General features: G+C 39.1%; 1 protein-coding gene across 3 annotated transcripts in view; it reads left to right on the top strand.

Moving 5' to 3' along the window:
- MCTP1 (multiple C2 and transmembrane domain containing 1) overlaps positions 1–13,939 on the top strand; it is a 269,069-nt gene that overhangs the window by 94,391 nt on the left and 160,739 nt on the right. For all 3 annotated transcript variants that reach the window (XM_048930524.1, XM_048930525.1, XM_048930526.1), the window contains exon 2: positions 2,007–2,121. In XM_048930524.1, coding sequence (XP_048786481.1) covers positions 2,007–2,121 — 115 coding nt within the window. The remainder of the gene's footprint in view (positions 1–2,006; positions 2,122–13,939) is intronic.

A 13,939-nucleotide genomic window follows, 5' to 3' on the forward strand; every position in this document is an offset into this window, starting at 1 on the left:
GTTTCTTGTGCTTGTCTTCCCTCCTAGAAATTTTGGTCAGGTACATTTCTACATTCTCATATGTTCTCATCGATTACTGTAACTGACCAACTTGGCTCCCATCACTGCCTGTCTTGCTTATTACTCCTTGTTGTCTTGGAAAAAGGTCCTTGACACTCCCTTGCATAACTTTCCAAGGCAAGGTAGAAATACTGCTTTTTTTTTATTATTATTATTTTCAACCTTGTATCTGCTTGTGTTGAGAACTTCTGAGAGGAGTTAATCCTTTAGAAGTGTGGGTGGTGGGTGACTTCTACTATAGTCTTACAAGGTCTTTTCATAGTTTCAGCCATGCATCAGCAGTTACTTTACAAGGACAGAATTGGAAGATAAAATTTGAAAATCTTCAACACCCCCTTCCCTAAATCAAAACTCATCTAGCCATTTTCTCTGAAGTGAACTTGTTTTCAAAATCTTCATTGGTGTCTAACTTATGAGCATATGTCTCAGTGTTTGGTATAGCCAGCATTGTGCATGTTGCAGCAAAGGTTAATATATTAGGAACAGTTCTTCTTTGGGATAACAAGACATTAAATAAATATTTTTTTCTTACAGAGCAGTTGTAATCGTGTAGCAAACATTCACATCACCCATCCCTGAAAAGCGGGACATGACCTGTTGCTGTGTTCCTGCAGCCTGGAAGGCTAACAGAGTTTTGTACTTTACCTGAGGAGGGGTGGCAGCAGGGAGAGGGAGGGGATTGTCCACTCTCTGCTCTGCCTTTGTGAGCCCCATCTTTAGGAAGGATTGAAAGCTGTTGGAGTAGGTCCAGATGAGGCCATGAAGATGATCAGAGGGCTGAGCATCTTTCCTATAAAGAAAGATTGAGGAAGATGGGCTTGTTCAGCTTGAAGAAGGTTCTGAAGACACCTCATTGTGTTCTTCCAAAACATAAAAGGAGCTTACAATCAGGAGAGGGATTGACTTTTTACACTGTCTGATAATGATATTACGAGTAAGGGGGAATGGCTTTAAACTAAAAGATTTAGGTTAGATGTTAAGGAGAAATTTTTCACTCAGAGAGTGGTGAGGTGCTGAAACAAGCTGCCCTATATGCAGATGCCCTGTCCCTGGAAGGGTACAGGATCAAGCTGGATGACATCCTGAGCAGCCTGATATAGATGGCAGGAATGCTGGAACTAGATGATCTTTAAGGTCCCTTCCAACTTAAGTTTTTCTATGCTTCTGTGATTTACGTCCTATCACAGGACGTAGTGGTGATGCTCTGTGTGTATGATATATGAAACTTCTATCTGTACTGCGAATGAATAATACGTACAGCCATCTTAGTCTTAAAATTAAATGCAGTGTTCAAAACATTAATGGTAATTAGATGCAACTTACAGAGAGATGTGTTCAGAACTGTTCTCCAAAAATTTATAAATGTAGGAGGAAATACAATTTCTCTCCTTTGTCAACGGGGACAGCAATGTAATTACTATTCATGTGGTCCAGAGAGGTTTCTTTTCTTCTGACTTCCCTTAATTTTTTATTTCTTTTGATACAATTCATAAAAATAATCTGAGAATCCTATCTTTGCTCTGGCAAACAGTCAGAGCAAAAAAGGCATATATTGCAAATGAAGAGTTTGAATTGTGCTTATTGCCTCTAGGATATTTTTCAATTTTCTCCAAGGATATTCTTCACCAATTTCCTTCCATCATTCTGGAATTTTCAAAACAGTGCAGTAACCTGTCTTAGCAGACCAGGAGTGAAAATGAACATAATTAAAAAGTGAGGTTGCCATAATAAATATAAATAACAAAGTATCCTTTTGCAAACGCAAGGACAAAAAAGGGATTTTGGGGATTTCTATCATGCTGAAGACCGGCACTGGTTCTGTTAGCTGTAAGATGGGGGAATGATATAAACCTAGTCTTAGTTCAACAAGATTATATTGCCAGGGAAAAATGAACGTTATCTGAAACTTTTAGTAACATCAACAATTGTATTTTTTTCTCCTCCAGAAAACAAGTTCAGTTGGACCTAGTAATGCAGATTTTCCCTCTGGGGATCCCGGAATGTACCAACTGGACATTACTTTAAGAAGAGGACACAATTTAGCAGCACGAGATCGTGGAGGTAAGTACATGTTGGTAAACACTATCTTAATACTTGGGAAATTGGATTTCCATTAGTTTAATTTTAACAAGATTATTAAAGCTTAAGAATCCAGGTTTTAATTTTGTGTTAGATGCTGTTTAAAACCATGTTGAGGTTCTTTGGTTCAAGGGCATGCAGCAAAAGGAGCTCAGGACAGCTAAACGCACACAGGAAGTAATAGAAGGTAATATTAGTTTAGTTCTAATTTCAAGCTAGGAATGATGTGATAGATCTAATTTAACCATTCAGATTACAGCTGTCCTGTTCAGTAGTTAATTTGTTCCTTGACTGCTTAACATAAGTAATGGCTCTGTATTTTAAGACAGCAGTAAAACTCCTCTCTTTAATGGTCCAAGTGTTTCCTGTTGGTCAATCTGCTGGTCCAATGTTGGCATTTTACAATTTGCACTAAGCCACGAACAACACACGATTCCTGAAATGTATTTTGACCCACTGAAACACAACTGGCTATCTTAATGACTGCACATACAACTGTAGCTCATTTTAGATTGGTCAGTAATGCCATTCCTGAACAGCTATTTAAGCATGATAAATCTGGTTAATAAACTAGTAAAAAAATATTTGTTATGAGAGAAAAGAAAACATAGTATATCTGCAACTGAAAAAACGGTTTTGTATAGAGGCTTTCTGTGTAAAGTTGGTGAAGTTATTTGGCTGATTTCAGCTCTCAAGTACAGCAGCAGAAACCAAGAAAGCTGTTTACATCAAAGGGATACTACTCCACTGATAATTACATCATTAGAATTGAAATTTTAGTATTCTCATTATTGCAAGATTACTTTTTTAGTATTCTTCCTCGAGGTGTATTGATAGCCTATCAAGCTTTACCTGGCATTCATTAAAAGTAAAAATACTAAAAAGTTTTGTTTAATGAGTTGGAGGGACATCCACATAGCTTGTCTGGTTTTTGAATGTTATCATGTACTTCATTTATATTTGCCATTCCTATTGTTTATAAATGAACTGAAATGTGATTATAAATATTTTGGTTTGTTTGCAAGGAAAAAATCTGTAAATATTTTCCAGATAATACAGGAGTCTAAAGTAAACAAAGGGCAGGAAATCTGCCTCCTGAGGTAGAATCCCAGTTTCTGAACTGAGTATTTGTTGCTCTGTAAGATGTTAAGTGCTTTCAAAGGTCTGTTCAAAAACCTGCCACTTCAGAATCAAACAACCTTGTGCTACTTCTGATGTTTCTGCAATGCCTAGATATTAAGTTATTTTGCACATTTGTCACCCTGTTTTGGAGGTTTCACTTTAGACAGACGCTTAAAGGCATTTTTTGAAAACACTGAGCAAGTACTAAATTTTAGGTCAACCTTTTGAAGGAAGAAGACAGATACTGAGCTTGTTTTCACAGAATAGTCTTGTGGCCTGTTTTCTTACCACAAAAAGTAGATGCCTTTCTTTCTTAATTCCTTCCTGACCATGAAAACACTCAGCCCTCTATCTCAAGCAGTGGGGTGTTTGTTTTAGCAAGCCACTGCAGTTGTGTCAAGAAGAGTGTGTGCTGCCATAAAGAAGTGTAAGGATTCTTCAGGTCTGGTGGGGAGCTACAGGTGTGCTTCTTCCCACACTGACTGCATGTTTGATTTCAAAACCCAGGGAGAAAAATACAAAAATAGTAACTTGTTCAGGACACCAAGCTAAGCCTGAATATCCGCTGTTCTGCTCTGCGTTTCGTTTGTTTTCCCTTTCCCTTGGAGATTCTCAGAGTGGAGATATTGTCAGCATCTGCAAAATTGGATTCTGAGGGCACTGTGTAGGCATTAGGAAAGCACTTTGTGGATTTAGATAGCTGCTGAGTGGAAAGTGCACAGAAAGGGATTAAGGTTGGGAAGTCATTTTTCTCTGAATGCTTTCTAGAGTATTATATATATATATATATATATATATATATATATATATATATATATATATTTGTTTTAAGTAAACCCAGAAATGTTTCACTAACAATGAGCATGTAAAAGTGAATTAATACTAGGAGTTTCTGTGGATACCAGAGGAGATGCAGCAAGTTCATGAAAGTTCACTAAGATATTGAAAGGTGAAGGGAAAAAAAAATATAAACACAATTCTCAAAGTTTTTGTTTGTTTGTTTGTTTTTTAATTTAAATTCTTGGTGCATAGAAAAAGGACATTATAGGAAAATAATTTACTTGCTTGCCACCTTCTCATTTTCCCATCAATACCTGTTTGGAGACACCAGTGTAGACAGAATACTTTGTCTCATTGGAAGTTCATTCTGAGCCAGTACCAGCATTTCTTCTGCATTGCCTACATGCTTTAGCACTGCTTGTATTAGGGATTTTGAGCCAGAAGGTGATTATGGGACAATCTCTTGGAAGCACTGTGTAAATATATATATCCAAATGCCAAATGGAGCTGTCAAGACTGATCTGTTGGATATTAAAATCAGAGAGTGGAAGATTTCTCAGGAATATCATGAAGATGGCATATACATTAAGCCGTAACACCTTCTCTCCAAAATCTTCAGATTCTCTGCTTAAAGCCTGACCATTGTTCTTTTTCTGAGTTTTATGACTCTCACTCCAAAAGCATAATGAAACTATATTGTAGAAAATACTTTTGGTTTTAAATTCAGCTTTTTGCTCCTTAATTCTTGAACTTTAGTTTCTCATATCTTTTTAGAAACCTGGTGCTGAACATATTGCAGTATTTGAATTCAGCATTGAATTCTCATGGCATGAATGTTCTGCACGCTTTGTCTTACCCAAATTTATAAAAAGAGTCACCATAACATTCTCTAAAGAAAGGGAAATGATTGCAGCTTTATTTATGTGGCTAGCAATGCCAGTATTTGTCATGGCTATTAGTTGATAAATAGCACTGTTTATAGTCACAACAATGGAGGAACAGAACATTCTTAATGAGAGGACCAACATCTTGCTGTTCCTTTCTCAAAGTGTGGAAAATAGCTCTTGTTATTGCAGACAATAATTCTGCACAAGTATGTCAGAAGGAAATGTAATTATTCATTTTAAGTTCTCATTTTTATAGAAGATTCTGCCTTCAGTCTGATACAGCTTTCTTTCCGAGTACCACTCAGCTGTGGTGCCCAATGCCATCTCAGCTGTATGAGGGTACAGTTTACATTTGTGCTTCTGTCAGAATCCTTTTGTGACCACAGATATGTTTTATAACTATGGGACTTGCTTTATTTAAGCCCTTCCTAAAGTAAATGACATACTTAGTTAGATTTCAACATTTGTTTTCCAAGCGTCTTTCCTTAAGAGCTGTGGAAAACTCAGTAGTTTTAACAACAAAAAAAAAAAAAAAGAAAGAAAGTCAGTAGGTCAGTAGTATTAACAATTTAACCTTACACCTTATATCTGTGTTCTCTTTTTTAATTTTTCTTTTTTCTTTTTTAATAAAGTGTGTAATACCATGTATGCTTTGGGAGTTTTTCTAGAATTAAGATTTATGGATTGAAAAAAAAATTGATATGTTACTTGTCTTTGAATTGCATGCAGATTTCATGCAGCCACTTTCAATCAGTAATATGCATTTACAATTTTTTTTTTCCACTATTGCTAATATGTATAATTTTTGTAAAGAAAGAGATAGAGAAAGTGATTTATCCATTTTTGCTTCAAGAGTGACTCATGCTGAGATGTAAACTGAAATATTGTAGGGAATTACATTTTAGTCATTGGTATTCTACCATTCTGTTCAGTTCAAGGAACAATATCCAAAATATTCTTTTAAGTGTTTTGAATAGATTTTCTTCACAGTCTTCTCTTGTTTCACTGGAGCCTGGAAGCCACTCTCTTTTGTGTTCTCTGAGAAATGTGCATGCCGATTTGCAGTTCCATTTTAGGCAAAGTTGGGCAATAAACTGTACAGATTAACTTCAATAATTCTTGCGATTTGTGTTGTAAAAACAGGCTAGATACAAGATGAATTGTAACAAAACACATGAAGACTTACCTGATCTTGCAAAACAGTGTAAGGAGAATTAACTTTGACTGTGAATCTTTTATCAGATCTTTTATGATGATTGGAAGCAACTTATTTTGTTTGTGAAGTCTTCAGGAGGAGTTCCTTGGGAGAGGCACTTGTATAAGGACAGAAGGCTTTGGCCTTTAGCTGGTTAATGTCACCAAATCTCCTTGTCTCTCTGTGCAGAACATTGATCTGTAGGGCTTCCTAAGACTTTATAACAATAGTTGTTTCTTATGTGGCTAACTGATATGGAAGCTTATACCCAAAGTGGTAAAAAAAAAAAAAAAAAAAAAGAAAGTATCCAGAAGTAGTGTGCAGTATGCAGTGCCAACACTGAGTTTCAGTTTTATTGATCTCTCATTTTCAATATGAAATTTTTACATCATTCAGAATTTAGCTGTTTGAACTGAGGGTAACTAGGAGTGAGCATAGTCAAAATCAGGAAAATGTCAAGGAACTATAATAGTGCAAGAATATAGATGGATAGTTTGCTTTTTATCTGTATATCTCTTTATCCATTTACATCTTTAGGATCTGGAAGGAAAGTAAGTGCCAATGAGACGTTAAGTAAAATAAGAGGAATCAGAAAGCTTTTAATATAGTTCTGATTCTACGCAGCCACAGAAGAATGATGGGAACACGTTCATGTTCTCTTTCCTGTAGAGGTGATATGAGGAGTGTAGTGTGGTGTAGTGGAATGTTTCTGATCTGGGAAGCAGTCATGGGACAATAGCCAGAGAAATGCTACTCACAATATAACAGGTAGCCTGGAGCCAAATTGTTTTTAGAAGGCATCGGAGATCAGTATTTTTGTGCTACTAAATGGAAACATTTATCAAACCCTTAAATTGTATATTTTTATTTTACTGTATTAATCATGTCTGGAATTTTGAAGCTATTTAATCCAAAGGAAAACAAATTCCTTCTGGGGTGGAAATCAAAGGATTTATATGTTAATTTATCTTGAAGTGTTTTAGAGGAGTTGCATTTCTTTGACTGAGTCAAAAATATATCTAAAAATGCATTTATTAGGAACTCTGGGAGCTGTGAATGTGTAAAATAGCTTCTTTTTAGAAACTCCGTTTCTCTACAGTGAAGAGAATTGCAATTGTGGATTTCCATCTTACTGTGAACAGATACAGAGTAGCAGTGCCCAGTGCAAAATGCAGACTGGAAAATTACTTTCTGGTTCTTTCTCTGCTCTGCCTTGATGTTTCTGACACTGTTGTTGCTGTGCAATGGGTGCACTGTGGGACTGCTGAGGAGCAGCTGCTTGTGCCTTACCTCCTGCTGCTTGGCAGCAGCCAAGGTTCATACCTGAGGGTGACTGGCAAGTAATTGGCCTTTTTTGGTGAGTGAAGAGCAAGGAGGAAAGAGCAAAGTGCAGATCTGAGAAACGGGGACAGAATATGTAGACAGGCTGGGCGCTCTCCCCGCATGCTGTGTACAGTTTTGTCCTTCTAAGCAAAAGGTGCCAAAGGTCACTGAAGGATGGGTTCACTCTTCTGCTCTAGTTGATTCTGACCTGTCTGATGTGGTGCCTGCTCCCACTGACTGGTACCTCACTGCGCTTGCTCCCTTCTATCCAGCAAACTTCTCAAGTCTCCAGGCAGAAAACATGTGGCTTTCTATTTCTGTCACAGTCTGGAATTCTTACACAGCGTAGGAGATCTTCACTGGTTGTCAGTTACCTACTGTCCTGCTAAAAACTTTAGAACATGTTCTTCCCTTCGCATGGGCAGTTGAAAATAAGACAGTCCCTCATTTTCAGCCTACTGAACTCTTTTCCTCCCTTGTATTTAGGTACATCAGAGCTGTGCTGCTTGTTTTTATTTTTTTCACCATTATTCCATCACAAGACGATGGAAACATCTGGGGATACCACATGGCAGTTTTATGAAAAGATTGCTAAATGCAGTTCCCCCCCCCCCCTCCTCCCGTGGCTTTAAAGGACTGTCTTTTACAATGGGAAGATCATAGAATCATAGAATGAAGATGGACTGTCCAAGTCTACTTCATGTCTCAAATAAATCTGTGGTTATTAAATATTTTGAGAACATATCTTAGCTGCCCATACCATGGGATTTTACTGTGAAATTTTCTATGGTTCCAAAGTAAACAGTTGTAGTACCTCTGAAAACAGCAGTTGTTGTGAATTTCCTCATGGCTAGCTCTGACAGAGACTGTCAGTGCTGGCTCTTTGCCACCATTATTAGAAACTGGCAAGTAATGGCATTTTTCGACCACCACTGCCTGAAGGCTAGCAGCTTCATCACAACCCTAATAGTTAGGCATCCACATAAAATACTGAGTTTTTGGAGCCTCGGAATGCTGTGAGCCAGAATCTACATCTCTGGGTAGCATGCTATTTAATACAGCAAAAAGTTTAAAAATCCTCAAGTGGAATTTTATTTATGAGAGTTACATAGATTATACAGAAATATTTATTAGTATGACTCAGTGATTATACACAAATGTACTCAGGAAAATTATGAATTACTTTGTAGTTTTGTTTCAAACTTACATTGGTCAATTGCTTTTAAGCACCTGGATTTGAAAATTCATATGCTGTGAAGGTGAAGTTGTATTTAAGGTTAACTGTGGACCAAACAGGTGCATTGCAGATTTGGAAATTACAGGCCATTAAATGACAATATAACACGAGGAACAGCAGTCTTAATGTACATTTTACTTCATTGTGGATTTAGAATTATTTATTTTTGATTTAGACAATAAATCCCACCTCTATTGAAGTTGATAGTAACATCTTTATGAATTTGTGTGGACCAGAACTTACTCTCCTGCAAGTCTTGTGTACAAAATAGTATATAAAATATATTAGAATCCTATGAAACTGCCATAGAAAGAAAACAGTAAAGTTTTCATTAGTGTCTTTGGAGGAACAGTCTCAGTAGATGGCTCACTTCTTCTAGAAAAGGCCATTTGAGGAGTTGAGCTACACAGTTAAAAAGCTATTAGATCACTAACTGCTCATAAATACTTGTATTTACCTTGCTGAGGTAACTTCGGGTCATATTTCTTAAACTTAAATTACAGGTCACCTTAGAAGAACAGGAGTAGAAAATTCGAAGGAATTCTAATGAAACTGAGATACTCATGCAACATGCAGTGTAATCTCTCAGAAGTGATTAGAGGTGTTGCAGCGGTCACCATAACTTGAAATGATAAAACTTGTAGTATGACACAAATTGAGATAAGTTCAGAGGATTCTTGTCCTCTGAAAATTTATTTTCCAGGATATGAAGCCTACAGGCTTTTTCTCATTTAAGGTGCTATTGGTCTTCCGTGCATTTTCAACTGAGCTCATGATAAAGCATGAGAAAGAGCATAACTGATGTTTAAATTTGGTTGCAAAAGCTGTGCTGGTACATGTTAGTTAACGCTACTATCATCACTTGGCTATCCTTAACTACTGATTGAGAATGTTTTTGTATTAACTTACCTGTACATGTCAGTAAAGCAAAGAACAGTTGTTAGAAAAAAAAATTAGCTGATTATTAAATAGTTGTGTTATAATTGTGTGAAAAAAAATAGGAATTTTCAGAACTACCTGTATCAGAATGGTAAGTAAGACAAAGTGCTTCTCTCTTAGAACCTTATCTCCTTACGTTCTTTAATTTTTCCTACATGTTCTCCTGCTCTAATAACTTAATACTACGAAAAGCATGAATTTAAACTGTGGTATGTTTAATTTTCCTGGACATCTCATGAGGCAATTTTTCTGACAATCATGTAGCCCTCAATTGTGGTACTCCAATTGTGTGATTTGTCCTACTGTGTTTTGTAGAATCATAGAATCACCAAGGTTGGGAAAGACCTCCTAAGATCATCCAGTCCAACTGTCCACCTACTACCAATGTTTCCCACTAAACCATGGCCTTTAGTACAACATCTAAACGTTTCTTGAACACCTCCAGGGATGGGGACTCCACCATTTTCATGGCCAGCCCATTCCAACACCTGACCACTCTCTCGGAGAAGAATTATTTCCTAATGTCCAACCTGAATCTCTCCTGGCACATCTTGAGGCCATTCCTTCTAGTCTTATTGCTATTTATGTGGAAGAGGAGGCTGACTCCCACTTCACTACAATCTCCTCTCAGGTAGTTGTAGAGAGTGGAAAGGTCACCCCTAAGCCTTCTCTTCTCCAGATTGAACAATCCCAGCTTCTTCAGCTGCTAGGTCATAATTTCTAACTGAATGCCATGGTTTCCATCTCTTCCTGCTTATTTGCTGTTTTATATGCATTAGTGTAGAGGCCCTTCAGCTGGACTGCTGGCTACATTACTGTAATGGAGAAGCCCTCTTATAATTCGAGGTTTTTACCTACTGCTTTCTAATATGACAGTATTTCCTGACTCTTCTCTATTACTCAGCAGTACATCCCATTTCCTTCAGTAAATATGGCTTAAAGTGCTGTTGATAAGCCCTGCCATCTTACTGCCCAGTGTATTCTTAAACCTCCCGGTTATTTGCATCTCATCTGATGTCAGCATGCTTAGTCCATTGAAGATGAGTTCTGGATTATAGGACCCAAAGCCCTGAATGTGACACCATCCACACAGCCATTCATTCAACTGATCCACTCTTCTCCTTCTGCTTGGTTCCCAGCCTTTATCAGGGAGGACTGTTGAGAACACTACCTGTGCTCCAATCCCTTCAATGTATTTCCGGGGGCATAAAGTCTTTCATAATATTTTATAATTTCCTAATTGTAGCCTGTGTCCCAACTTGTAATGTTCTTGCTCTGTCACATTGGGTAACCTTATCCTATTGTCCTGAATACAGGGCCCTGGTGGGAAGCTGTCTAGAGATTACCCAGATAGGCAATTGGTGCCTTAGTGCCCCTCAACACAGTGTTCCCAACTATTAAGACCCTCTGCCTTTTAGCAGCACTGGTTCTGATTTGAGCCTTCAGTTGGAGCATCTTAACATGGTTGTCCCTTTAGAGATCTAAACTGTTATCCACACATTCTTTCAATTCCCAGAGCTTTGTATCTGTTGCTTCTGGGGACTTTGGAAGCAAGGGGGAAGCTCCTGCTCTGTGCAGAGATGAGGATTCAGTCTCCCTTCCCAGTTTCTCCCTGAGCCTGACCATTGCGGCAGGTAGTCACTGTGTTTGTTTCAAAAGAATGCTGTACCCTTGTGCTTCTAGATGAGAAGAAAGCAATCCATCATGTACCCTCCCTGTATGAATAGCTTTTGTTTTCAAAGAACATATGAATATTTACAAGAGGGGAAAAATGTACACTTGGAAACATCTTTTTTACCGTTGAATGAGTGCAGATGTGCAATAAGTCAGTAAGTAAATCCCTATGAATGATAAATCAGGGAAAGCTGGCAGGAGACCTGCAGGTAAGCAGAGAGATAATGGATAAATTCAAAGGCAAGGAGAAGGTAAGTGAAACGTGGAAAAAAGACCTGTCAGCTTGGGAAGAACATAGAAATGTCAAGGCCTGCGGGGCTGCAATGAGGAGAAGGCTAAGGCCTGTTTGGAATTAAATCTGGGAAAGGAGGCAAAGGATAACAAGAGAGCCTTTTTCTAGTATGCCAGAAGTAAATGGAGGGCTAGAGAAAATGTGGGTCTACTACTGAATGAGGTGTGTGTCCTGGTAACAAGAGATGCTGAGAAGGTGGAGATACTAAACATACTCTTTGCTTCATTCTTTACTACTTCAACTGTGCCTTAAGAATTCTGGACCCTGGATGTAAGAGAGAGAGATTGGAGAATGAAAGACGTCTCCTTGGTCAAGGAGGATCTGATCAGGTAGTATCTAGCCAAAATCAATGTGTTCCAATGGGATGCACCCATATGTGCTGAGGGAGCTGGCAGAAGTCATTGCCAGGCCACTCTGTCATCTTTGAAAGGTTTTGGAGAACAGGAGAGGTGACTGAAGATAGGAGGGTAGTCAACGTAGAACCAGTCTTGAAGAAGGGCAGGGAGGATGATCCAGAAAACTGCAGACCAGTCATCCTCATCTCTGTTCCTGGAAGGGTGATGGAACAGCTTGTTCTGGACGGCATCTCCAGAAGATGGAGATGAATTCTCCTGATTCTTCCGGAGCAGAAGGTTATCAGCAGTAGTCAGCATGGATTCATCAAGGGCAAATCATGCTTAACCAATCTGGTAGTTTTCTGTGATGTCATGACTGGCTGGGTAGATAAGGGGAGAGCAGTGGATGTCGTGTACCTTGACTTCAGAAAGGTGTTTCACAATGTCTCCCATGGCATTCTTGTAATGAAGGTTAGAAAGTGTGGGATAGATAGATAGTGAGGTTGATTGAGAATTGGCTGAATGGCAGAGCTCAGCGGTTTGTGATTAGCTGCACAGTCTCTATTTGGAGGCCTGTAGCTAGTGGTGTTTCCCAGGGGCCGTGCTGATCCTGGTCTCATTCAACGTTATTCATTAATGACCTGAATGAAGGGATATAGTGCGCCCTTAGCATGTTTGCTGATGATGTGAAGCTGGGAGGAGTGGCTGACACACCAGAAGTCTTTGCTACCATTCAGCAAGATTGGACAGGCTGGAGGAGTGGGTGGAGAGGAACGTGATGATATTCAGCAAGGGCAAGTGTGAAGTCCTACATCTGGGGAAGAATAAATGCATGCATCAGTACAGGTTGGGGGTTCACCTGGTGCTTGGGAGCTCTGCAAATAAGGACTTGGGTGTCCTCGTGGACAACAGGTTGATTGTGAGCCAGCAATGTGACCTTGTGGCCAAGAAGGCCGGTGTTATCCTGAGGTGTGATAAAAAGAGCATAGCCAACAGTTCAAGGGTGATGATTGTCCCTCACTACTCTGCCCTGGTGAGGCCACATCTGGAGTACTGTATAGGCAAGGCAGTTCTGGGCTCCCCAGCTCAAAAAAGGCAGGGAACAACTGGGGAGAGTCCGATGGAGAGGCACAAAGATGGTTAGAGGCCTGGTGCATCTCCGTATGAGGAAAGACTGAGAGTCCTAGGACTGCAATCTGGAGAAGACAGAGAGGCGATCTCATAATTGTTTATAAATATCTGAGGTGTGGGAGTCAAGTTGCTGGGGGCAGACACTTTTCAGAGATGTGCAGCAATAGAACAAGGCGTAACAGGCACAAACTGGAACACAGGAAGTTCCATACTAGGAAGAACTTCTTAACTGTTAGAGTGACAAAGTGCTGGAAAGGGCTGCCCAGAAAGGTGGTGGAGAAGGAGATATTCAGGATCCATTGTGGAAACTTTCCTGTGCCACCTGCTGCAGGGAGCCTGTGTCAGCAGGGGGTTGAACTTGATGATCTCTAGAGATCCCTTTCAATCCCTGTGATTCTGTCATTCCGAGTTGTAAACATCACACTGAAGCTTTGTATCTGTGTATTTGTAGTGAAAGTAACAGTGGTAAAGCAAAAGGACTTTGACAGAGCTAAAAATAAGGTGGAGAAAGAAAGATTAATCAACAGTGTAGTCACTTATAACCTGGAATGCGTAAGCTCCAGATGTAATCCCTTCTGGGGGATTCCCAGTAATTGGGGGGATCCCCAATTACAAAGAGCACAATAACACTATTTGATAGAGCAAATTCTCAGGTACAAAACACTCTCTTCCTGCCTAATCACTACCATTATTCATTTTCACTAGTGATGAACAACAGCTTGCATGCTGCACACGTAAAAATTTGCACAGCCATCTGGAATGTTTCTTATCTCTCATATTTCTGTCACCACTGCTGAAATGCACCACCCACTGTCTCACTGTGCTCACACCTACTGTTTGATCTCCATCAACATATAGCATCCATTGATGAATGTCAGTGGGTGC

Source organism: Lagopus muta, chromosome Z (genome assembly GCF_023343835.1).
Source record: "Lagopus muta isolate bLagMut1 chromosome Z, bLagMut1 primary, whole genome shotgun sequence".
In the NCBI taxonomy this organism is placed as follows: domain Eukaryota; kingdom Metazoa; phylum Chordata; class Aves; order Galliformes; family Phasianidae; genus Lagopus; species Lagopus muta.